General features: G+C 35.6%; 2 protein-coding genes across 8 annotated transcripts; one reads left to right on the top strand and one right to left on the bottom strand.

Annotated features, from left to right (window-relative positions):
- The first annotated feature begins 1,968 nt into the window (after window positions 1-1,968).
- On the top strand, window positions 1,969-8,932 carry LOC127657950 (platelet-activating factor acetylhydrolase IB subunit alpha1-like). 5 transcript variants are annotated; one of them, XM_052146977.1, is made up of 6 exons: window positions 1,969-2,047; window positions 4,296-4,378; window positions 4,560-4,649; window positions 4,859-4,975; window positions 6,639-6,761; window positions 7,394-8,929. In XM_052146977.1, exons 2-6 carry the CDS (start codon window positions 4,298-4,300, stop codon window positions 7,649-7,651), a joined length of 669 nt encoding a protein of 222 aa, XP_052002937.1. In that variant the 5' UTR covers window positions 1,969-2,047; window positions 4,296-4,297; the 3' UTR covers window positions 7,652-8,929. The 5 variants fall into 5 exon arrangements, with proteins under 5 accessions (XP_052002937.1, XP_052002936.1, XP_052002938.1 ...); XM_052146976.1 differs by having other exon boundaries at window positions 1,983-2,047; window positions 4,292-4,378; window positions 7,394-8,928; XM_052146978.1 differs by having other exon boundaries at window positions 1,991-2,043; window positions 4,292-4,378; window positions 7,394-8,930.
- A 3,562-nt stretch (window positions 8,933-12,494) lies between these two features.
- ceacam1 (CEA cell adhesion molecule 1) lies at window positions 12,495-24,650 on the bottom strand. 3 transcript variants are annotated; one of them, XM_052146398.1, is made up of 13 exons: window positions 24,472-24,650; window positions 23,470-23,772; window positions 19,734-20,012; window positions 19,300-19,563; window positions 18,939-19,214; window positions 17,872-18,123; window positions 17,467-17,742; window positions 17,101-17,352; window positions 16,448-16,720; window positions 16,033-16,284; window positions 14,627-14,899; window positions 14,236-14,463; window positions 12,495-13,260 (listed from the first exon to the last, which is right to left on the bottom strand). In XM_052146398.1, exons 1-13 carry the CDS (start codon window positions 24,515-24,517, stop codon window positions 13,178-13,180), a joined length of 3,057 nt encoding a protein of 1,018 aa, XP_052002358.1. In that variant the 5' UTR covers window positions 24,518-24,650; the 3' UTR covers window positions 12,495-13,177. The 3 variants fall into 3 exon arrangements, with proteins under 3 accessions (XP_052002358.1, XP_052002360.1, XP_052002359.1); XM_052146400.1 differs by lacking the exons at window positions 17,467-17,742; window positions 17,872-18,123; XM_052146399.1 differs by lacking the exons at window positions 16,448-16,720; window positions 17,101-17,352.
- Window positions 24,651-26,810: the final 2,160 nt, after the last annotated feature.

Consider the following 26,810-nt stretch of genomic DNA (forward strand, 5'->3'; position numbering starts at 1 on the left):
TCTCTGTCCTGAGCTGAACAGAGCGTTTGTTTCCTTTACATTCAACAATGATTGCAGCCTGTGTAGATTGTTCTCTAATTGAAAGCCATGTCTTTTTTGTAAGGTTTGTAGTAGCACCCCTCTACACTCTTCCAGCAGGGGGCACCGACGGTTTAGCACTGGAAGCTCTACTGCCTGGCACAAACGGGCAGCTAGCCTTTTTATAACTTTTCTAACAGACACTGACATTTGCTCCCACTGCTTCACATTATCTGCTTTTGCAACAGTCCCAGAGTCCATTTCAGAACGAGAGGTATTGAAGCTTAAAGTCGGATTGTTGATGATTTGCGGAACTCCAATGTTAGGGAATCTTGCCACTGTAGATGTTTTCTCTAATTTTTGAATATTAATAAAACCACTTCTATTGTCAGAGGTGGAATTTCTGCTTTCCCTGTTTCCTTCAACATGTGATTTCATAGAGTCAATTTCTGGAATATCAGATAAATTCTTGTTGACTTCAACTGGAGAAGGGCTTAACTGGTGAGCCGTTTCATTTTCTGAGGATGACAACACCATGAGTTCAGTTGCTCTTGGGCTACTTGAAATATATGGCCTCGCTTTGCTGTTTGTAAAATCCTCTCTAGGTGAACCCATAGAAACTGCAACTTCTCTATTAGTCTGAAAAACATTTGGGTGTTTTCTTGTAAGCCCTTTTCTTGAACTTTTCTTTGTCCTCACTTGCAGCACTGGCAGTGTATTGTTTCCTGGTTGCTGCAGTGGCTCCTGTGCATCATCAAAAGTGCAATCTTTGTCTAGATCAGGTACTGAGGGCAGCCGAGGATGTAACGGAGATGTACTATGCGCAATAGACTGTTTTCTCTGTTCTTTACTCTTTTTGTCTCTCTTTATTTGCTCGCTTACCAGCCTCTCAATATCTATGGATTTTATTTCATGGCTGAAAAGGCCTCGGATGGAGGTTAAGCGTCCTTCAGTTATGATGCTTGGCTTCTGGGGAGAAAAAGGCTTAGCAAATGCCTTCACTTTTCTAGCACACGATGTGAATGAATGTCTATGGAGACAGTAATGAATCTGTGCTTTCTCGCTGCCTTCTTTTCTGCTGTGCTGAGGACATGTGTGAGACCCGTTTCTCTCCTGACCTCTAACCTGATCCCTCTCCTTCCTGGTTTTGAGACGTTTCACCCTTTGTGTTGAGTTGCAGTGAGCCTTTGTTGTCTTGCTGCTATGGCACATTTCATGGCAGAAGAGGGCAGCACTGGCTGTATGACAAGAGGATTTATCTTTAATCGGTGCGTGGTCATGGGACTTCTTCAGCACGTTATGTTTATCTGGTATGCTTTTGCGTGTCTGGTGGCTCATCATATATTCACTGAGGAATCTACTACGCAACAGGGACAGAAAATTACTTGTTGAATTTGAAAAGTACTTTTTCAACGAAAAGTATTTTAAGAAAAGGAATTATGCGTAGTGTGTTACCGGCCACATACTTAGGCTATTGGGCTTAAAGTGAACGATTTTAAGTTCAGCACACGTTAAGAAACATACCTGAAACGACGTGAATACTTTGACATCAACCCAATAAATTAAAAGCATTTTTGTTTATGAAAAAACAACTAATAAAATAAGTATATAGGTAAATGCGTTCGTAAACTTTCTGGCTTTCAAACCAAATACTCACACGGCCGTTAATTTTTGACCGTCCCGTTGCTTGGCAACGTTGTTCCACGGGTGGACAGTCGAACGCAGATCTCACATCCGCTCCAAAACAAAAGAAATGCACAGTAAGATAATTAATTTGATGCTTTTAATAATGTTCAACTGTGTATATTTTAAACAGTGAAACAGAATTGAAAGTGCGTTTTCATTTTATGGACTCCCTTAAATGGAGTCCATAAAAATGTCTCTCTCTACAAATATAATTTTTATAGGTCGCGCTCACTCGGTGGTCTGCCAGCAATGCCTGATCCGATCGGTTTTTCAGCTTCCGGGGTTTGGCAGCTTACCGCGGGCTGACTGATTCAACTCTGCTGTTGTCACATTACATTTGTTGGTAACGATATCACGCATGTTTCTAAGCTAATATGAATTGACATACGTTTTTAAATGGATTAATAATGCGCATATGCAAAAGTATGAATATAGGCGTTGTTTTAACGTGTATTGGGCTTCGTTCTTCTACATGTAAGGCATCTCTATATGCTAAGTGCTACATTAGCAATATGGCCTGCTTCATTATGAACACAATGATCTAGCTTTGGAGATCTTTAGAATGACATCAACTTTTAGAATGTCAAACACATTTTCCATTCGTAATTTTACATAGGTTAGTTTGTATATGAAACTGCCTCACTGCAAACTTCATCAAATATTAAAGTTCAGCTATGCTGATGGACCAATCATTGTTACTGTATGTCATTCCTGCATACAAAGTACAAAAGCTAACTCCAGTACAGCTTTTCAAAAGGTCATCAGTGAGTAGTATTCTATGTTATAAGCACTACATTTTGCTTAGGAGTTAGGTCAAATATCAGATGTTCTCTGGTCTAACATGAGGACCCATATTTAATGTTAAAGGGATAGTCTTCCCCCCCAAAAAATTATATCATCATTTGCTCACTCTCATCCTTCAGCGAAACACAAGCAAAGAGTATCTCTGCTCTGTAGGTCATTTCAATGCAAGTGAATGGTGGCCAGAATATTAAAGGTCCAAAAAGTAGACGAAGGCAACATACAAATTGTCAGTATGACTCCAGTGGTTTAATCCATGTCTTCAGAAGCAATATGATATATGTGGGTGAGAAACAGATCAACATCGATATGCACAAAGAATGTGAAATGCCAGAAACAACAGATGATGAATGTGAAAGTGGAGATTTCAAATAAAAAATAAAGGACTTTAATATTTATCTGTTTCACACCTACACCTATCATATCGCTTCTGAAGTCATAGATTTAACGACTGGAGTCGTATGGATTACTTTTATGCTCCCTTTACATCCTTTTTGGACATTCTGAGTTCTGGTCACAATTCGCTTGCATTGTATGGATTGGCAGAGTTTAGATATTCTTCTAAAAAGATTAGTTTGTGTTCTGCAGCAGAAATTCGTACACATCTGGAATGGCTTGAGGGTGAGTAACAAGGTTTTTCCTTGCTCAAAATGAGGCGGAGGTGGTACCATGCTGAACAAAAAAGTGATGTTAAAAACACGTAAACTTTGGCTTTGTGTTAATACACTCCTAATGACTTGTCAACTGAATACTAGTGTTAAGTGAATACTGTGCAAAGTCTGGGCTTTTTAATGTAGTTTTAGTCAGTGTTGACATTTTTGTTATATTTTAGTAACATTTAGTCATATTGATATTTTAGCCACTAAACTCTGTAAACATTTTTGCAATAAGAGTATTATTGGTAAGCATTTGTCAATCTTGTCTATCCAAAACCAATATATATATATACACGCACATTTTATTGTTGTTGTCATTTTAGTGTTATTTTTCACATAAGATTGATCTTATCATGATGATCTCATCAATAGTGCAACACGTTGCAAGTGCAGACAGTGGGAGTGAGAGACGAGCGTCTCCGTGTTAGAGTGCGCATCAGCCGACAGAACTTTAAATCTCTCCCGGTCTCGACTCCCGCTCAGATTAAGTCTCTTCCGCGACTGGTTGAAGCAGCTCTGACTGCACAGAGAATGACAGTTTTGGAGTTTGTGCTTATTTACATGTCACGCTCCCGTATAATTTGGACTATAACTAAGGATGAAATAAAGATATATCGCCAAGGTGTGATCTGTGTTTCTATCAGACACTCGAGCTGCAGCACTCCTCTCGTGTCGCGGGTCATCATTAAAGTTTGATATGATCTCAAGTTATGTTAAATGACATCAAGCGACTATTCGACTAAGGAATTATTTTATTATTATTGACGAGATTTGTTGTTACAAATGACAATCCACTGAGTGCAACATTTGTTTTCCATGAAGACACCCAGCAGAGTTTTGTAGACAGCCGCAGGTGGAACGAAATTTTACAGAGGTGGCCGCCTAGTAATTCTCTATGCAGGAAAAACCCTGAGTAAATGATCAGGGCTGCATTTCCCAAAAGCGTTGTAAGCTTGAGTTGATCGTAGAGACCATTGGCATCAATGGCTTCTACGATCTACTTAGACTTACAATGCTTTTGGGAAATGCAGCCCAAATAGTTTTCCATTTTATGTAAACTATCCCTTTAAAGGAGTATAAAATGTCCATAAAATGTCTTTCTTTCCTCAGTGTGTTTTGTATTTCCTTAGGAAGTAATGAGTGGTGAAGATTCTAACCCTGCAGCCACACCCACCCCCTGTCAGGACATACAAGGAGATGGTCGATGGATATCACTGGTCTTTCTTCTTTTGAAATATATTTTGCTCAGTATTAGTGTCCTTTTAATCAGTGTGATTCTATATCTTGCACTTTAATCTGTGATAAACACTGCCAGTGCTTACTGTCCTGTTTAAACTTTTAACTGTCAACTTTTAACTTTAAGTTAAGTTAATGCAATTTTTGTTTTTATCTTTGCAGCACAGTCGATTTGTGTCAGACAGTAAAGGAAAGGAGCCTGATGTTCTGTTTGTTGGAGACTCACTTGTACAGCTTCTGCATGAGTTTGAGGTACATCACCATATCGGTTTCTCTTTTTGCATACTTTATACCAGTCATTAATAGCATGACCAAGGGCTCCACATGATTTATTAGGCTGCCTTTGTGTAAAAATTAGGTTAATTAAGAGTTACAAAAACAAAAAGTGCCCTTTTGTAAAATATTTTTGACATCACCCTATTGTAGTTGTTGCTGCCACATTTTATTTGTGTTTTTGGCAGGTTTGGCGAAAATTGTTTTCTCCTCTCCATGCCCTAAACTTTGGAATCGGTGGGGATGCTACACAGCATGTACTGTGGAGACTCAGCAGTGGAGAATTGGACCACATCAGCCCCAAGGTAAATCTTTTCAGAATTGCTCCACTTATTAATTTGATGAGTTATAAAAAAATCATCAAATATTTATAATTAATAAAAAGTGCACTCCGAGTTCACCATACTACAAAGTAGATTGGATAGCCTTGTGGTTAAAGATGTGGCCTGCTAAAAGAAAGCTTTTACATTCAAACCCCTCATGGGATGTTTAATGTACCATCACCCTTGAACAAATCACATAAATGCTTGTTGATCCAACAGAATTGTACTGTGTACTATACATTATACACTATACTGAGTCACCTTGGATAAAAGTGTCAGATAATTAGTAATAATTAAATATTAATAAAAAGTTAATTCTTCCGTAATAATATTGACTATAATTTTTTTTAACCATGTTTTTAAAGAGTTAACTGACTTCAAACATCATTGTGGAGTTTTATATTAACCTTATACATGGTGGCACACATACATTGTGCTTACAGCATGCATACTAAGAAGTGAATCACATGTGTTCTCTTTGTGTACGGATCCTTTCTTAGTGATGTAATGTGAGGGGAAATGCCCACATGTGAGACTATTTTTAGGCATCTTAACCTGTTGATACACAATGCCCCCGCAAGTGGTGGTGACATCACTCTGCTTACATTTAATATGTAATTTACCATCTATAAATGTAATTCATGTTAACAAATTATACATCTTTTCAAAGGTCTAAGGGTTCAACATTGATATCCGATCTCTGTTTCATGATAGCAATGCTCCAGAAACGGCAATTTAGTTATTTGTGCCAAGAGTACAAATGAAAACATGAAATATCAAAACGGGACTTCATACAGTTTGTTATGAGAACATGATCACCAGATGAATACAGTTTGCCACATTTGGGTCAATTGTCCATGAAAAGCGTTCATTGAAAAACATTCAATAGCACTTTTTGTCCATAAAAGTGATAAATCTGAGAAATATTGATGTATTCTCCATTGTTTACATGTGATCTCGTCTGAAAGAATTACCCTTCGTCATCGTTCTTCAACAAACTATGCAATCTGAACAGCATTCATGTTGTAAAACTGTATATGATCTTATATATTAGAGTCTCATAAACAAAATAAGCCTCCAAAGTCTATTTTTAAAAATGCGGCCTAGTTTTATTCATTATAGTCAAGCAGTGCCGTCAGATTTTGTGTCGTCTTGAAAGGAGGAGCCTTAATTTTACTCTGTATGATTCCAGCGAATTTACAGAGAAAAACAAAACTTATATTTTTTGTTAGATCATCTTAAAATTTGAAACATAACTTCTTTAGGCTTGTGGCTTTGAGAACATTGTATTTCTGGGTTGTCTTGGTACTTTTTATTATAGTTTTTTTTTAGAATATAAAAACATGTTCAGCACAAAATATTTCCATTAATATAAACCTCAGCTTCTCTAACTTTAAAAAATAACAACATATATTAATTCTGGGAAATAAAGCTCAAAGTGTCTTCTTTCAAAAGATACTACAACTGTGTCCATACTCCAAAGGGTCCAGTAAATACAACCATTTAAGTTCATGTATGTCATTTTCATGGTTTGTGCTCAAAAAGGGGGTGCGTATCAACAGGTTAAAAAAAAATTAGCACATCATAAGTAGAATAGGAAAAAAAAAAAGAAATAATTTATAATATTTTGTCTATTTGTACACAGGTGGTAGTGTTATGGGTGGGCACTAATAATCATGGGCACACCCCGGAACAAATCTGTGGAGGCATCATGGCCATCATCAGTGTGATCCATCAGAAGCTGCCCCATGCTTACACTCTTGTATTGGTGAGTTGTCTCAGCCCTTACCTCTTTGTCATGTCATTCTTTAAATAAGAACTCTATTTTAACATCTACATACCAATATTGTCAATGTCCATCAGTGCTATGTCAAGTGTTTGGCTGTAATAACTTGTGATAATTATCAAGTTTTGACAAACCTTTTGTTAAAAAACAAAAGGTTTTATTGGCCTGGTAAGATTGAAGGAATTCAATTTGACAGTTGCGAAAATACAGTGCATCCGGAAAGCTTTCACAGCACTTTTAGAATAAGGCTGTAACATAACAAAATGTGGAAAAAGTGAAACGCTGTGAATGCTTTCTGGATGCACTGTATAGGAAGTATAAAAAAGGGACAAGAGTTTTTAAATAGTTAAATACAAATAAGTATAAAATATAGACTGCAAGTGGGACAAGGATAAGTAGAAATCTATATCAGTGTATGTGCATATGTATATTTGTGTCAGTATGGTATGTTTCAGTACATACATATGAACATTTTAGGATTATAGTGATGCTGGTCAGTGCTGACAGTATTGTGTAGAGTTCCAATGTGATTAAAGCTTTTGGAGGGAGGGGGGTGGCTCTTATTATGTCTTACAATGTTTGTCCTAACTGTCCTTAACCACCCCCCCCAATAGGGTTTGCTTCCGAGAGGGAACAGTCAAAACCCTCTTCGAGAGCGCAACAAGAGTGTGAATGCTCTAGTGCAGGCTGAAGTAGAATCTCTGTCTCATGTGTCTTTTCTGGACATGGACCCTGGGTTCATTCAAGCAGATGGTTCCATCTCACGTCAGGACATGTATGATTACCTACACCTCACACCAGCGGCCTACCAGAGGGTGTGTCAACCCTTATATGAACGCATCAAGTCTCTGTTAGATAAACAGGCTCACTGAACACAAACAAACGTGAACACAAGAAAATACAGCATTATCATCTTCATCCAGTGCATCAAAATCTACCCGTCTACTGTCTACCCATTATGCTCTACAATTAGAGCCATTATTGAGCCCTTATTGAGATTCAAACACCCTCGGGAAACATGACTGTTTAATGGACACGTACGCATACACCACGCACAATGTCACATGCTTCTCATCAATATGTTACATGTCCTTTCTCCAAAGTAGATTTTTTTGTTCACCTTGTACTGTAATGTTAGAACCAGACCTATTTACACAAAATGGTTAATATATTCCAAAGCTCTTCACATTCTAACTCTTCAGATGTTGAGAAATACTCTATTTGCTGAAAGGAAAAATACAAACTAAGTTGTTTCAGTTCTCCTTTACTGAGCCTCCGCAGTACATGCCCATAGGCTTTTTTCTGAGAAAAGGACAGTTGATTCACACAAGGTTGACTCTAAAGTGTAAATTAGATTGTTTTGGACACACTCTTTGCTGAAGAATTATTGTAGTAAACACTGATTTAGTTTGTCTATGGCAATTATTTTGTACAGTATGTTTCTTAATTGGTCTATTCCATGTTTGTTCACTATATTTTGATCATTGGTTATTAATTTAGTTGCGTTCTAGTGTTTCACAGAGGGTGAATTGCATGTACATCAGGCACCTGGGGTTTCTGAAAGATGTACATGTAGATAAAAAGCTGATATCTTGTAACTAAAGGCAAGAAGTGTGTGTGGTTGGTCTGCCCATGGCTCAAGTTTAACCTATTTTTATGCATCTGTAAATCTGTATAAAATTTTGAATAAGCGAATCAAATTGTAAGGGGAAGATCACTATCTGTATTAGCTAGAGGCATGAAAGCTATTGTCAACTGTCACTTTAAAGTGAATACTTGTATGATTCCTCTGCTTCCTTTTCCTGGTGTTTGTTTTGCTTTCCTCTATAATGGTATATATGAACATTATCATCTTGTACTAGGCTTAAATAATGGTCCAGGAATTGCATCTTCTTAGAATTCAACTGAAATTGTAATCTGAGGGCTAGATGTCTTGCTTTTTTATGTATTTGTGTCAAAATAGTGAAATAAAATCTGAGAAATCTGTTAAACCTGTAATGAGATGACTATTTTGTGTGCTTGCGTGTCTGTGTGTGTGTGTGTGAGATTAGTTTATCATGAAAAGATTGCTTGACAATCACATTCCCGTTTCAGTCAGAGAATGATTGTAAGAAATTATTTTTCCCTCTCATCTTTGTTATTCGTTTCAATGACGTGACGTTCACACAAAACAAACAACGTCCTTGTTCTCTAAAAATAAATGCTGAAATTATTGAAAAATGAAATGATGACTTTATTATTTCTTAAAAAGTGAAACAATGCAGTTTAGACCCTCAAGACAGTGTAATTGTTAAAAAATACAAGATATTTTGACATTTTTATGAAAAGGCAAATGTTTGGTGTAATGTGGTGTAACCCTGAGAAAACATCTTGATATTTTTTTTTACTTTGAAAAATATGTTTGGAAAAGTTTTTGAAATTAATGATTCATGTCTGTGCAATTGAGACACTTTCAAATTATGCAATTTAAGAAATTAAGACACAAGGGGCTGAGGAGGTGTGGAACTTTTTGCAGAGAACTGTTGCACGCACAGATTCAGTGTGTGCCTTCTCATCAATACTACATAATTCTAGAAGCCTATGACCAATTCTTTGAACTGAATGAATTGAAGTCAGTTGATCTTTGATAATGTGTCACTGCACAAATACTGTTGGATAAGTCATGGCATCTTCAATAAGATGAGCAACGGAAAAACAAGGACTTGGTTTAGGCATGTTATGATGTACACAAAAGCATCTCAAGTTTAGAGGACACATGATAGCTGAGTCTGAGTGATTTGACAGATAAAGATGTAATTATAGTTCCAGGACTATCTGTAGATCTGTGAATGTCAAACTGAGTGTAGGCAATGTTTGCTCTCTTTTTAAAACTTTGAAGACAACTTGTAGGGCCTACTGTATTTTGTGTCACAACATGTTAGGTTATAATAATTAGAATAGAATAATTAGATCCAATTATTCTTCTTTACATCTTCTGAGGGCCCATTTCAAGACATTGATATGTAGTATCCATTAAATGGTCCTCAAATATTTCAAAGTTATGACAATTTATTTAAATATGCTTACTGCAAGAACTGATATCCTTCTTGTGTAATGTATTTTTTCCCATAGTATTTCATTACTGAAATCACTGTAGTTTTAATTGGCTATTTTTCTTAGTATAGTTTAGATAATGGTCTCTTTACCAATGCAGATTTGAAAATGTAATGTTGTTTAGCAGCTCACACAGTGCTTGCAGTCAGACCAGCATTTCTTTGCAATGTAATGAATCTGAATGAATACAAGATTGATTGTAGTGGCTACATGCTTGATATAATTTAGCCGGTAAAGAATTTTTGTTCTGTGTGATATTCATCAAGTGTAACCCAGATCACTAATGGCTTCATGTCCGCAAGAACATCCATCATGATTCTTCCAGTGTTTAAATGAATGTAGGAGCAACAGTTTGTAGGTGCAACCATATGTATGTTTTTAGAGTTGAGCAGGGAAGGTTATTTATTTTGTTTAGTGAAATCTGATCATTCAGATAGCTGCAAAACACTCAGGTTTCAATGCGAAACAATTGGCACTCATCCAAATAGGTTTTTAAAAAGCTCCTTTGAATTGAACACAATTATAAATGTGACATGGTAAGGATAGAAAAGGTCTTCTGTGAGGGGTGAGCAGAGTTGGAATTACAACAAAGACATGGACATTCAACAAAATAATGGCTTTCTTTCCCCATATTGCATGCAACCCTCATCACAGAGCTTGGCAGTTCGAAGCAAATGAGATAGTCTGTCAACATTTCACTCACACTTGACTTCTAGAATTCTATCCAACAAGTTGGGGCATAATCAAACATGGCATTTGAGACCCAGAAATCAGTGCTTTGCCATATAAATACAATGGAACCCTAGATTTGGGAACAGAGGCTGGCTGTGTTCTTGTCTGTAAGATTTAAAGCATTCTTTTAGACATTGTTTCTCGTTTCATTTCCAAGTGCTGGTGATAGAGATGAAGCTCCAGGTTCTTCTGCTGGCCTTTGCTGTGTTTATTGCCTCTGTCCACTGTCAAGGTATCTTTTATTATTTTTGATGGAAATTATCTGAATAAATTATTATACATTTTTTGATATTTTATGCTATGTTATAAACTGTTAGAAATTCAAATACGGTATATAATGAAGTAAAAAATCGAGAGAACATCACTCATTTATATGAAAACAAAAAGTGACACATATGAATGAAACTAGTGAATGATGAAACAAATGATGTCTTGCCATCCTCTCCCTCACTCTTGCACTTTGCTATTGATTATTTTGTTGTCCTTGTAGAAGTTACTGAGCAATCTAATTGAACGTTTTCAGCTATTTCATCGGTTGGCTTTGCCATTGCTGTTTGTACAAAATAACTGCAACCTGGCAGGTTTTCCTATTATATTAAATCAGTTAAATCCAGTAAATGTATCAGTTTAATCCAGTTTAAGTCTTAAATTGTTTTTATTTTGATTTAATGTCATCCCAACAGGGAGTGTTACATAAGTAGAACTTTCATAACTAATGAACAGATATGGTAAAATATCTGTATGAATTGTTGATGTTTTTATGTCTATGGTACAGCACATGCTCAGCTGGGACAGTCAAATAAATCTCCAGTGATTAAAGGTCTGGATCTGTTGTCCAGGCAACAGGGCAGGTCATGCAACTGCAGTGGTAAGTGATCCATCTCTGTGAATGTTACAAAATAAGATGGAAATCTCTTTAAACCTTAGTGTGGAATCAGCTTCATATCAAATAAAAAAAATAAAAAATACAGGAACACTTTAAAATAAGGTTGCACAAAATTTGTACCAAACTGATGTACACAACAAATACAACCTTATTGTAAAGTGTATCCAAAATGACATTTTGATGAACCACAAAATACCAGGAACCCTATTCTCATAAATGTTCTTTTAGATTCACAAACCTTTCTTGCATGTTGTTGTGATTTTTTTATAAAATATGCTACAATACTCCTCTCTGATTTGTGTGGCAGTTACTAACAAGCAGCTCTCTTTGTGCTGTGACAATGCATATTTTGCTTTAAAATAATAGATTGTTCTGCACAAATTTATTTCTTAACTGGATTTTGACATGCATTGCTGTATTTATGATGTAAAATGAAACCAAGTCCTTTTTCTGTAGGGAGAAGAAATGCTTTAGAGCAGAAATGTCCCTGTGAGCTACACCGTCATCAAAGTGAGTCACGCAACCTGAATTTTCCAGACCAACCCGCTGTTAGAGTATTAATAGCGGTTCATGAAAGATTGGGACATTATATTGTATTATATAAAATCTCATAGTATATTTTCTATTTTTTTTTCAGGACTCCTCAGTCAGGAGCAGAAGGCTTTGTGCCAAAAGAAATTGATTCATTCATATAAAAAATGTCATCAGCTGATAGTTGGAGAAAAGAGGAAGGAGAAGAAAGGCACAGGCATCAGTAACCCAATATAACCCTCTCACTGTCACTGCAAACACTTCTTTCGCTACCCTGCAGTTTCATATATGTAACCTACCTATTACGCGACATCTAAAATATGAAGACTACATGCAAAATCATTTTTCTATCTATTGGTATGTCTAAAAACAACCAATGACATTCTGTCTAACGTCCTGTGCTTAGATTTCACAATCTATAGAAAAGAAATGTTCAGCTGCATTTCAAAATAAAACAATTAAAAAGAGACGAGTTTGTTTGATTATTTTCATTTTTATTTAGTTTAATAAAGAAAATATATAGAATTCAGATCATTAAACTAAATCACAATACATTTATATTGTTTGGAAATAATTCAGTTTTTTGTCTGTGTGTTTGTTTTTTTACAGGAGAAACAATATATATATATATAAACTGAAAAGTAATTTAGATAATCTTTAATTTGACATTTTAGCTTGTCTAAATGGATCATTTATATTCTTATACAAATCTGAATTAGCCAGCCTAGATATATTTACCTAATGTAGACAATACTTAAGCAGATCTAATGAGAAATAGCAAATCATATAATTATTACAGCAATTGAGTAATTCATAACTTACTTTCAAATATAGCAAAGATATAGTAATTAGAAGCAAAATATAAGTAAGGTGCTATCAAGAGTTTTTAATCCCTTTTTTAACTTTACAAAATAATATTTGTTTAGTTAAGTTAAACATAAATGCACCTCTGTGGTTGTGCTACAGTCTCTAATAATGAACTAAAAAGTGCTAAAATAATTCAAATGCATTTCAGATAATCTGGACAGTGTAGAAAAGTTTTACAATCAGTGTAATTGCTTTTGTTACTTAGTGATTTATTTACCCATAAGCCTCGTTTAGACAGTTTGTCCTCATACAGACAAACAGCACAACAGTAATATCAGTATTATAGAACTTAATGCAGCACAGGGAGCAGGAGAGCGAGAAGAGCAGTCAGCAACATACTCGCCTGGACACTGACAGTAGCATCAGATGATGCTGTGGTAAAGAGAGACAGAGGTGAGCAATTTGAAACCTCTTATATCTGCATTTGTTATCAACTAATCTTCATTCAGTGGATCTAAAATTAAAACTGTCTTTTTTTATTAAAATTACAATTAAAAATGTCTTTAAAATGCATTTATGAAAAATAAAATGCCACTTGGAAAATGTATACAGGTATATATATACTGTATATAGAACATAAATATATTGAAAAATAGTGCAATCACACTTCAAGCAAAAACATGATAAAACAATATAGATTGTTAGTAAGCATTTGGACACATTTTGGTGGCAAATTTAATACTGTAGATGAAGTCCACAGTAAATGTGATGAACTAAACCTGTGTTTGTAGCTACAAATGTGTGAACTTCATACAGCCACTTAAATGACCTTGAAACCAGTTGGTTAACTGTAACTGCAAAAAGGGTTTAGAAAAGTAAATAAAGCACTTTCTATAAAGCAATATCATTTGCTTCAGATGCCACTTGGTTTAATATTTGTTTTCTAGTGCAATACAATTCATGTATTTTAAATGTGGCTCAACTGTCTAAAAGTGTCCAAATACTGTTCTGGCCACTGTATTACTGTACTTCTTAAAGCTGATGTGTGAAACGTTTTCAGTGTTAAAATAATTACTCCTATCTTAGCTTAATATGCAGAGACAATTGTAAGTAAGTCATTTGTACGTTAATTTTCTGAAAAACTGTAAATGCTTTGTCTCTGTGGCACTATAAAGATTCCTCTGTTTTGAGCGGCCCATCTATACCCACACAATATCACAATAACCAATGATGTGAGTTGGGGGCAGGGCTATCTGTTTGTTTGATCAACAGCAGTTGGATGGTGTATTCAGAAAGCTGTTTGAAAACAAATATTTATTTTTGCAATTTCGTTCAGTGGTGCTAGTGGCAGAGAAATGTAAACACACTTCAGATTTACCTTTCAGATTTAACAGATTTAATGCTTACCATTGATGCTGGTGTAGACGGTCACATTTGTCAAGGGATTTTTGGCCTCACAGGTATAATTTCTGCCAAGAATAGAATCTATGGGAACTATTACAGAAGATTGATTTCCCACCACAGTGTTGTTCTCATTAAACCACCGATACACAGCTGGTGGCTCAGATAATGCTTTACATGTCAGGGTAGTGGTAATACCTGGGTGCAAAAAGATTTGCACACGCTGTGGTCCATCTGCTCAAAAAACATAAAGAAGAAAAGTAGAGGGGGACATAGGTTAGATAAATATGGGTAAAATAAATATATTTTTTTCATGACATGAGGTGAGTAAATGATGGCACATTTGTTATTTTTGGGTGAACGATCCCTTTAATAATGACTGAAGAATGTTACTCACATTTGGCCACAAGATTGAATGGTTGACTGATGTGCTGTCTTACTATGTTTGTGGCAACACACTGGTAATTCCCATTGTCAGAGGTAGTCTGCAGAGGTTTGAAGATTACAGTTGTCTTATCTTCCGAGACTGTAACTGTTTTTGATGGCTGGAAATTCTGGTTGTTTCGAAGCCATCGGAGACTGTAAACTCCATTCACATTACAAAAGAGATGTAGGTCTTGAGAGGCCAGAGGAATGAGAGGACTGGAGCTCACGTTTAATGTGACACTTTCTAAGGAGACAAGACAGAATACTATATTAGTAATATCAAAATAATTTTCGGGTTTTAAGTCTTGTGGAATTTTAAAGGTTGAAAATGCTTCTATTTAGAATTTGTATAATTCTACACAATTTCCTCTTTCCTTGCTAATTAAATGATTTTATCAACATATTCATACAAAACCTTATGATCCATGTAATTCCAGCAAGATTTAAGAATTTTATAGACTCATTTGATTAGTAAACTAGAAATATGCAGAATCTTCTATATTTCTTATTACTTTTTACATCATAATGTTTCCTTTTTCTTTTTCTTTTTAAGCAATTTTCCATATGAATGTGTTTAGTATTTTAGCTGTATTCTTGTTTTTTTGTTGTTGTTTTTCAATCATTTTTGATGCCACATTTACTTTTTTGTTTTTCAAAAGAACTCTACTCAGAGATGTGACCACTATATACAGTACATTCAGTTGTACAAGTCTATTCATTTAGTATATTACTGTATACAAATATATATATACAAATATCAATATAAAACATTTCTGACAAACTTTTATCCTTAAATTTAAATATTTAATTGGGACAGAAATATGCAATTTCCTTCTATTCATTTATAACAGCAAAATCAGCCCTTGTTCGTGACAAATCATCAACAATCCTTTTTCAAAATCATTTTTTTGTAAATTCACACACAAAAAATTTGATATTTTCCATCATGTAAATCTCTATGGTAACATACCCAATAATCTAATGTTTGCTCTCTCCTGTTATAATCATTCGATTTTAAATATCGTTTCTGTTTTAACATTTTGAATAACCTAAAACATTGTTTAATGCCTGATTTAAATCCCAAATGTTCATTTTTTTCAATGTATCTACTACCTTTCAATAAATGAATAATGCATATGGCCTTTTCACAACTAAGATGAGAATTGCCACTGAAAAAGCCTTTGGTTCGGAAGGGCAAATAATGCTGTTAATGGATGAAAAAAGCCTATTTAAAAACCTCAACCTTGTTTAAGGACTTCAGAAGACAAATTTTCTGAGGAACACATAGATCAACTTAAACATGCTCATATTTGAGATGCACAGTTTTGTGAAAACATAACTAGATGATAGATTAGAAAACTTTGAATTATAGCTTACCAATTACAGTTAGAGTCAATGAGGCATTGTTGCTGCTGCCTGTGATATTATTGAAGGCCATGCAGGTGTATTGTCCACTATTGTTTAGTAAAAGAGCTCCGGTCATATACACTGGGCCCTCTGCCACTTTTGAGTTGTTGAAGAACCAGATATATTGACTTTTAGGATGAGAGTCAGCAGAACAGTTGAAAGCCACAATGGACTCCGTCTCAGATATGGCTGGACCAGTGATTGTTGTGTTAAATGGACCATCTGAAAGAAATCATGTACAAATTTGTCTGTTTATTGTGTATGATGATTCATGTTAAAAAAAATATTGACAATGATTTCCATCCATATTTCATGAATTGGTGGACATTCCATTGCTTTTACATTTAAAACAGATTGGGATGATACAAATGTATCTGTTACTCACAGTTGACCATAAGGTTGTAGGCCTGGCTGGTCATGTTGCTGAAAGCATTACTAGCTTCACACTGGTATTGTCCGTCATCACCGAGAGTGAGTTGTTTGAAACTCAAGGTTGAGTTGTCACTGGAGAAAGAGATACTATTGTTGGGTAACAGGTACATGCCATTTTTCATCCACTGAATAGAGTCAACATCTCCTTTGTAATTGCAGGCTAGTGTGAATGACTGATTCAAGATTGGCATCTGGCTGCTGTACACATCAACATCTCTGGGTGGATCTGAAATTCAGACAGAACAGGGGTTTCAGACAGATAGCATCATTTAATTAATTCCTGACCTTTCCATAAGACATTCCGTCGTTCTAAGAAACACTTAAAGAGACATTTTACATACAAAAAATGGCCGTGGAGCACAACTGGAGATGTTAGGCAGAATAACAGCATTAGTCACCATTAACTTTCATTTTATGGAAAAAAGAACCATTGAAAGAAAATGGTGATTAAGACTAAAATTTTACCTCTAATGTCTCATTTTATGTTCCATAGAAGAAAGAAAGTCATACAATTTGGAATCCTTTTACCTGGTCAACAACAGAACAAACTGCCAGACTATCAATAAGATGCACATTATTCGAAAGCCTTGTAATTTAACAACTCACATTTTATGGTTAATTTAACTGAAGCATTGCTGCTGCTGCCTGTGATATTATTGAAGGCCATGCAGGTGTACGGTCCGCTATTGTTTGGTGAAAGAGCTCCAGTCACATACACTGAGTCATCTGCTACTTTAGAACCATTGAAATACCAGCTGAATTGACTCTGAGGGCGAGAGTCAGCAGAACATCTGAAGGTTACACTGGACCCTGCAGCTACTACAGCTGGACCAGTGATTGTTGTGTTCCATGGACCATCTAAACAACACAGATAAAGTACAGCTTACTTTCTGCACTGGGTCACTTGAAGACAGTTTGCATACTACAAGATAATTCAAGAAATAATGCTTTGAACTGCATTTTGTCACTCACAGTTGACCATAAGGTTGTAGGCCTGGCTGGTCATGTTGCTGACAGCGTTACTAGCTTCACACTGGTATTGTCCATCATCGCTAAAAGAGAGTTGGTTAAAGATCAAGGTTGAGTTGTCATTGGAGAATGAGATGATATTGTTGGGTAACAAGTGCATGTTATTCTTAATCCATTGAATGTATCCAACATCTCCACTGGCACTGCAGATTAGTGTGAATGATTGATTGAACACTGGTTGCCGATTGCCCTCATTCACCATAACAGTGGTGACAGGAACTAAATTGCATAAAAATAAAGAAAGCGCATATAATGGATTCTTCATCAAAGTTCACTTTTTAAACTTTTTTTGTGCTTTTGCTGCTTTTCCATTCTAATCTGCTAAAAAAAAAAAAAAAAAAAACTTACCAATTACTGTTAATTTCAGCGAGGCATTTCTGCTACTGCCTGTGATATTATTGAAGGCCATGCAGGTGTACGGTCCGCTATTGTTTGGTGAAAGAGCTCCAGTCATATACACTGAGCCGTCTGCTACCTTAGAACCATTGAAAAACCAGCTGAATTGACTCTGAGGGCGAGAGTCAGCAGAACATCTGAAGGTTACACTGGACCCTGCAGCTACTACAGCTGGACCAGTGATTGTTGTGTTCCATGGACCATCTAGCAAACACACAAGCAAAACAACTTGTCAAACCTTTTTATTCATATCAAACTTGTGCATTTATATTTATGAGCTGCTCCAATATTCTGAACCTTTTACCCTCATAAACAAATTTTTATGCAGAAAACACAGTTGTTTTATGCACTTAAGTGATATAATGGTAACACTTTACAACAAGGTTGTATTTGTGAACATTTGCTACCTAAATTAGTTAACATGAACTAATAATAAATCCTTCTGCAACATTTATTAATCTTGGTTAATGTTGATTTTTAACATGTAATTAATACATTTTGAAAATTGAAAGGTGTATATGTTAACATTACTTAAAGAAATATGAACTAACATTAACTAAAAATGGACAATTGTTTTTTTTGTAAATTAACATTAACCAAGATTAATGAATTCTGTAAAGAAATGTGATAATTTTTTGTTTATAATACCCAATGCATTTACAAAAAATAACAAAGACAGCCTTATTGTAATGTGTTAACAATATTATATTATGTTTCTACTTCAAACCATTGCCAAGATAAAATCATTAAAATATTGAGACTTTACTTTTTATTTTAATACAGAAACCTCAGAAAAATGTGTTTCTGGGTGAACTCAGGATGATGGAGCAGGCCACATTTTAACTTCACATTATAAGATTCATAACTGCTGACTAATTGACATTTTTAACAGATTTTGTACTCTCGCATACACGCTCTTTCAAACTCATTGACCATTACAAGTACAAACGGACCTACTCTTTGTATTCATATGTATTTTAAAGGAAATGTGGATGTCCAGAAATAACTCTGATACTCACAGTTGACCATAAAATTGTAGACCTGGCTGGTCATTATACTGACATCGTTACTAGCTTCACATTGGTATTGTCCATCATCGTTGACAGTAAGTTGATTAAAGTATAAGGTTGAGTTGTCAATGGAGAAAGTGATTCTATAGTCGGGTAACAGGTACATGCCGGTCTTCATCCAGTGAATGGAGTCGTCTGGCCCCACAACATCACATGTTAGACTAAAATTCATGTTTTCTTTTGGGTTGCCTGCTGTAGGGTTTACCACCACTGATGTTATTGGATCTAAATGAACAAAGGGAAATGTATTGGAGATTAAAATGATTCCAAGAGGAAATATATGGAAACCATATTTTGTGTATTTTCTCACCAACTATGCGAATGGTTTTGGTCACTGAAGCATATCTGAGTGTGACGGCATTTTGGGCAACACAGGTGTAATTTCCTGTTTGGTCCTGGGTAACGTTAGTAAGTATAAGATTTGGACCACTGACATTCAAAGGAACCTCATTGTACATCCAGTAGAAAGAAGCAGCTGGTTTGGAATCCGCAGAGCATGATAGGGAAATGGCAGAGCCTGACACATATGCCATTTTCTCTTGCAAGACTGTCATTGTCATGTTACTGGGCCCATCTAAACAAATAAAGCAAATTCATTACCTCTGAAGCGTGACTTTTTGTCAGCTCCCAACCCCAAATGATGTAATTTGTAGGTACTGTACCACTTTCCTGTTACAATGCTATATAGGAACATTTATTGTTCAGTACATCATAGCCCAGATCATTTTACAATGTCATACTCACAGCTTATATTGAGGTTAATTTGTGTACTCTCTTCCCTGCTGATGTTGTTTGACACAATACAATTGAATGGCCCTTGGTCATACCGCGTTATCCCATTAATGGCGAGGACTTGTCCATTATTGCTGAGCTCAACTCTTCCTTGAGCCATGACAACAGAGCTGCCATTCTGCCATGAAAACCAAGTTGGCGTGCCTCTGGCAGAGCATGTGAATGTTACACTGTCGTTATACTCCACCAGGCTTGTGCTGCTTACATTTAAAGATACATTACTTACAGGTTCTGCAGGTAAACAGAAAATGCTTTCAGGATCAGAGCTCAAATTTTCATTGAGTAACTCAACCAAAACAACTGAAGTTATTTAACCAGGGTGTGTTAGATCTGTGCCATTCTAAAAGTATTTGGACATTATTCATTGCCAAGTTGTACATTTAACTTATATAGGGAAAACTGTGGATTGTTGTATCATGGGGTGAATTGTATCACAATCAATTAAAAAGGATAGTTCACCCAAAAATGAAAACTCTCTCATTATATTTCTCACCCTCATGTTATCCCAGGTGTGTGTTACTTTCTTTCTTCACCAGAACACATTTAAAGAAAAATATCTTAAATATCTAAATATCTCAATAGGTCATTAAAATGTAAGTCAATGCAGATTTCTCTTTTAAAGCTCCAAAAATCACAGGCAGTCAGCATAAACATCATCGATACGACTATAGTGGTTAAATTAATGTCTTCTAAAGCGACATGAACGCTTCTGGTGCGAAAAAGATACATATTTAAGTAAAAAAAAATTATAACTCTAAATCATGCTTGCGCTCTGCAGCGGCACATGCATGTGATGTAATCGCATTGACATTTGAAACACGAGAGAACTGATGCACATGCGTCACAGCCTGAAAAGCAGCGCAGTTTACAAGTGAGGAGGAATGCTGTAAAGTAGCTTTGTTGGTTTTGGTTTAGATCTGATCTTTAACAACAATGATGTGTTTGTGTGATTATCCTGGATGTCTCTACCAAGTGGAGAATGTGAGATTTCATCTTTATCATGGCAACGTGAATACGTCACAAGAGAGACCACTTGGACTTCACCCTCTCGTGAAGCTTACCCTCATGTTGGATTATAGTTAAAAAGTACTTAAATATTTGTTTTTTCACACCGAAAGTGACTGTGCCGCTTTAGAAGACATTAATTTAAACGATGGAGTCGTTGAAGTTTATGCTGACAGTGATTTTTGGAGCTTCAAAAGAGAAATCTCCATTCACTTGCATTTTAAGGACCTACTGAGCTAAGATATTTTTCTATTTTTCTTAAAATGTGTTCTTGTGAAGAAAGTCATACACACCTGGGATATCATGAGGGAGAGTAAATAACGTGAGAATTTTCATTTTGGGGTGAACTTTTAACCAATTAGAAACAAGATACAGAACAGATTGTTGACCAGACTGCAGGGATGGTACTTTTACATAATGTACTTCTTATAGACCCCACAAAACCGGACAAAAAATGTCATGTACTGTATGTCTATCTTTTTTTTATTAAAATGCTTAAATTAAATAAGGGTGGGGTGGTGATGGCTGTAAAAACTATTTTGAAAATGTAAATTTGATTACCAAAAACAAATTCATAATAATGCACAAAATTCAAAATATTATCGTTATTTAGTAGTGACCGAAATAAGTAACAGTTTAGGTTGTCACTACAGCACTTTGTCCTTAAAGGAATATTCTGGTTTCAATACAAGCTTAACCGACAGCATTTGTAGCATAATATTGATTAACAAAAATGAATTTCGACTCATCACTTCTTTTCTTAAAAAAAATAAAAGCGTGAAATTTGAAGCCAATAATTTCAGAAAAGCACTTTCACTACTTCTTTTAAATCGAATGTATTATTTGAGCTGTTAAGTAGTTTAAATTGTAACAGTCATATTAAGGGTTTGCTGACATTACATCATCATGGCAACAAAGTTGTATATTAGCTATAACTTTACACAGAAAAGGTATATGTAATTTTATCACACTAAAATCAGGTTAACATGTAATGTTACATCTTGTGCCTAAACTTAAAAAAAGAGAGTATATTACCAATACAATGGGCCCCCACTGTCTCACTGTAACCCAGACTTTTGCTTTCTTTTAATTATTATTTTAATTAAAGGAAGGACGAGTCCAATTAAATTTTGTATTAATAAATATTATGTGACAAATGCTATCGATTGAACTTAACTTGAATTGAACCCAGAACATTCCTTTAACAGTCATTTACGCAGTGTAAAGATAAATAGTAGATTTCTACACTACTTGACTTTGAAGCTGACAAATATTGGACTATTAAGTTTGAGACACACATACACACACACACACACACACACACACACACACACACACACACACACACACACACACACACACACACACACACACACACACACACACACACACACAAGCGAAGGGTGTGTTCTTTGTGGTTAACAAATGTTGTGTTTCCATGTTTTATGGGGACTTTCCATAGACATAATGGTTTTTATATTGTACAAACTATATATTCTATCCCCTAACCCTAACCCAACCCCTAAATCTAACCCTTATAAAAACCACATTTATAGCATAATACTCTTGTAAATAGGCTACCAGTTTGAACTTTGAAACCATTTTTTTTTTTTTTTTTTTTACACGCACTCACAAAACACTGAAATACAAACATTGAAACAATGCATCCCTGGTCTCCCCTACATAATGACTGAATATTGTAAAAATGACTCATTTCGAAGGCTGTGTGCTAGGTAGGATGCGTCCTTTGAAGGCTGAACAATTATTAGTTTAAATGAGACGGCCTTCGTAGGACAAACGGAAACGGAATGTAACATTGTTGTTATGACAGCACACCACTCTTTAACCAGCTCGAGCGCTTTGAGTGAGAAGGGAACAAATTCCCTTTGGATGGGAATGTATGAGGTACATTTCAGGAGCGTTATAATGATTTAAAGAGAAAAGAAAATATATTTTACAGATGTACTTTCAGTCTAATACTTTATTTTAATTACATATTAATATAATTATACATATTATATACTCTATACCCATCTACTGAGGTAATTCAACTTGGGAATTAACAATACTTGCGTGTGAACATCAGATTTACGGGCAAATTGGCGTAATTTTTTTTAGACGTTTCCATTGAAGCAAAGAATTGTGGGTTGTGAGTGCCCACGAAGGATACATAATGCATCCTCTGAATTCCTGTGAAAGAAGGTCACATTCAAAGTGTCCTCCTACTCGCTTTTCTTAAACGAGACAACCTCGATGATGTATACAGTCAACAAATGTGACCTCCGCAGGATGCAGCCTTCCAAACCAGACACAGCCATAGATAATCATAAATAAAGAACTTCAACCAATAAGAAAGGTACGTAACTCATATTTAAATTGCCATAAAACAAACTTGTTGCTGTGAATGTTATCTTAGCTAAGTATACTTGATGTGGGCATGTAATGTTAGCCATGTAAATTATTATCTGCTGATGTTTTTCTTTCTGACAATATTTTGTACTAAATGAGTCATGAAATAGGCAACTGTCAAGGTTAATAGTATGTGTTTATATAACATTTTGTGCAGGGTGTGTTAGTGTTTGAAGTTGAAGTGTATTGTGTAAGCAACTAAATGTAGGCTAGAATGTGTGCACAAATGTTACTTGTGAAACCCCCCTTCATTTATTTGAATTTTTTTACTTACCCTGAACTTCCAATCTAAACTCTCCTTTGCTCGATGGCGGACTGAGTTTCTCTAGCACATATAGGCCAGATCTGTTTAGAGTTACTGAAGTTAAGGTGAGGGCATATGAAATGTTGTTAAATGACATTCCCTCATTGAAGCTGCTACCAGTGACAGTATCTCCTGGGTACCAGAACAACACTGTACCAGACCCATACAGCCAGCTCCCTACTGTAATGGTAATGGAGTCATTCAAACTTAGAGTCACATTGCTGCCCACGGCCACTGGGTTTTTTGACGAAACCACGGTCAATGCAGAAAGACCTAGAAGAGACGGGAGAGGCAAGCAGTATAATTTTGAATATATAATGCAAGGAAGATTCAAGTAAAATGTACAATCTTCAAAAAAATAGAAGCTTTGTGTCCAAGTGTGATTGTGATGTCTATTCTTTATGTTTGCACTATTTACCATAGGCTGGAACATCAGAGGGTAAGGATTAGGAGGGAATTAGTCTACTAATTTACATGTGGTCATTGCAGTTTTAGTTGCTTGCTCCCATAAAGTAGTGCTCTAGAGCAGTATTTAGATTTAGTTTTTTTTATTATTTGTAGAATTTATTTAAGTATGTTTTTTTTTCATAATACCAATGTAATTTGGGGTCAGAATTTGCATTACAGTGAGTACTAACTAATCCTAATGGCCAATGTCCATTCTAGCAGTCTTTCACACTTCCATTTGACAGAAAGATTTAAAAAATTTATATAATTTATATATATATAAAAAGAATCTGTTTGTTACTAAAACATTTGCATTATTTCTTAAAATCAACATAAGAAGTAAAATCTTGATTGTAGTGGTTAAAACAAATCTGAAACTACTGGCTAAATCCTGAGATGATCTGTCAATGTAAATGTTTAATCAAACAAGTAATGGCTGGTAAATTCACAATAATTAATGTTCTCTTTTCAATATTGCTTTTAAAAAAATAAAAATAAAATGAGAATGTAATCCAATTGTAATACCTGGTATCCAGATCAAGGTGATGAAGAAAAACAATTTAAATTCCATTTTGAATTGGAATCCTGACAAGCAAATGAAGTCTTCACTTCTTCCTCAAACCACAGAAAATCTCCCTCTTATAGCATGAACATAAATGGTAAAGTCATCGTTATACTTTAATCTGCTAATATTTACCTTTCTCTATCAATGTCAAGGCTTTTAAATGGGTATACATGTGACCAAAAAGGTACACCTCTTGTCATCTGCATCACACACACACACACACACACACACACACACACACACACACACACACACACACACACACACACACACACACACACATACACACACACACATACACACACGCGCGAAGGGTGTGTTCTTTGTGGTTAACAAATCTGGAACCAGGCTGCTGGTACCCAGATGATGTACTGTTCAGAAATTGAAGGTCAAGCCAAGGGTTGGAATAGTGTGGTAGGAAATGATTTGTGTTTAGTGAAAAATTGTGGACTGTCAACACTAAGAGTTGATGGAATGACTCATGATGATGTTTTTAACTCACACCAGTTTCCAGCATCATTCTGGCAGCCTGAAGCCCTCTTTCGTTTTACCACAGTGTTGTGTCTGTGTTGTTCCTTAAACATATACTGATTATCATACAGACTTCCTAATGTACACATAATGTACACATAATGTACACATAATAATGGACTCAATTCCAATCCTAAGAAAAGTTATCATACATGTTTTTATATATTTTTTAATACAATCATAAGATTGATAGATTGCTTGCTGTGATAATTCAGCTTGACATCAATGTTTTGGTCCCTCCCCTGCAGCATCATTCATCGACATTCAATGTGAAGTGTCTGGTGTCTCAAAAGAGAAAGGAGGTCTAAGATATGTGGGGCTGCAAACCCCTTAAGTAAAGAAAACCCTTAGTTATCAATGTAAGGGAATTATCTCTGAGGGCTTTCTTTCCTCAAAGGGATAGTTTACCCCAAAAATAAAATAATGTCAACATTTACTAACCCTTTAGTTGTTCCAAACCAGCATGACTTACTGTGTTCAATGTCAAGTCAGGTCATTTTTCTTCACAACACATATCGTTTCAAAGCAGCTTTACAGAAGATCAGGCATTAACAGAAGATACAACTGTAATGTCTGTCATGTGTTAAGAGTCATCATTTTGTAATTTGAAAAAATACGATTGTGGATTGTGTTTAAAAATAAGTAATTAAATAATAATTGTATTTATAACCCCAATGGAACACAAAAGAAGTTAAAAGAAGTATGTAGTCTCAGTTACCACTCGTTTTCACTTTCATCTATTCATCATCCATTCTGAGATATTTAGATAACTTGCTTGCAGATGACAGGTAAAACACAAGTCTGTGTCATGCTGTTAAGAGCCGATAGTATATATATATATATATATATATATATATATATATATATATATATATATATATATATATATATATATATATATATATATATATATATGACATAATGACATTTTTCTGATTTATATGTTGTTTCCTGAAGCCAACTAACCTAACATTGACCTCCTGCATAAAAACGTATCTCTTTATTACCTCACTGTAACTGAGCGGGTCACGTTTTACGTGTACTGAATAGCCGTTATGGTCTTGTGGTGGTGTATTGTGATGTGGGAGCAGTAGCGGTTTTAACCACCACGCAATTGCGAGGGAAAGCTCAGAAAACCCGCTTGAGGGGTGACATGATGTTCTGGGTACACGCGCGAACACGCTGTAATCAGCGCTCTCAGAGCGGTTCACTTTAGTAGCTGCCAGGTTCAGGCCAGTAGGACTTTGGGTTTGTAATTTATGAAGAAATACATAGGCCTTCCGAACTTGTTTCATACACGCGAACGGATGAGTTAGGGGACGTTCACACAAAACGTGTTTTTACGTCTGCTCTGTTTTGTCGTTGTTTTCCGTGTAAACACTCCTTGAACGTCCTTGACTGCTGCACCGTGTCTCGCTGTTTCTTCAGTGTCTCAAGCAGGACCGGCAAAGTTTTAGAGACTGTTTCAAGTTAATAAGAGCTTCAGGTTTCAAAAACGCATGTCGAGACACCTGCATTCTGTTTCATTCGTTGCGATGCGTCTAGACTGTTTTAAGTGCATGTGTCACAAAGGTTGAAAGCTCAGGTTGCAAAGAGGTGACAGTTTCAATGTTTAACATTATTTCAGATTGCAAAGTTTCAGCGTTTGATTAACGGCAATGTTTTTTCCCCTTCTCGAGTGTACTGAGGGGCCGCCTTGCTTGTGTGTTTACTGTTGCTGTTGTGAATGATGCCTACATTTCTAACAAAAAATACAGCCTTTTCAACA

This window comes from Xyrauchen texanus, chromosome 17, assembly GCF_025860055.1.
Source record: "Xyrauchen texanus isolate HMW12.3.18 chromosome 17, RBS_HiC_50CHRs, whole genome shotgun sequence".
Taxonomy (NCBI): Eukaryota; Metazoa; Chordata; class Actinopteri; order Cypriniformes; family Catostomidae; genus Xyrauchen; species Xyrauchen texanus.

What these genes read in the sequence shown, in the direction of transcription:
- LOC127657950 (XM_052146975.1), top strand. Translation starts at nt 2,379, where the DNA reads ATGCTGATGGACCAATCATTGTTACTGTATGTCATTCCTGCATACAAA. An exon ending in AGCTTTTCAAAAGGTCATCA is followed by an intron (nt 2,469 to 4,291) that starts GTGAGTAGTATT and finishes GTATTTCCTTAG; the next exon opens with GAAGTAATGAGTGGTGAAGA. An exon ending in AGCTTCTGCATGAGTTTGAG is followed by an intron (nt 4,650 to 4,858) that starts GTACATCACCAT and finishes TGTTTTTGGCAG; the next exon opens with GTTTGGCGAAAATTGTTTTC.
- ceacam1 (XM_052146398.1), bottom strand. Translation starts at nt 24,517, where the DNA reads ATGGAATTTAAATTGTTTTTCTTCATCACCTTGATCTGGATACCAG. An exon ending in AATTAACCTCAATATAAGCT is followed by an intron (nt 19,564 to 19,733) that starts GTGAGTATGACA and finishes TTATTTGTTTAG; the next exon opens with ATGGGCCCAGTAACATGACA. An exon ending in CTACAATTTTATGGTCAACT is followed by an intron (nt 18,124 to 18,938) that starts GTGAGTATCAGA and finishes TGTGTTTGCTAG; the next exon opens with ATGGTCCATGGAACACAACA.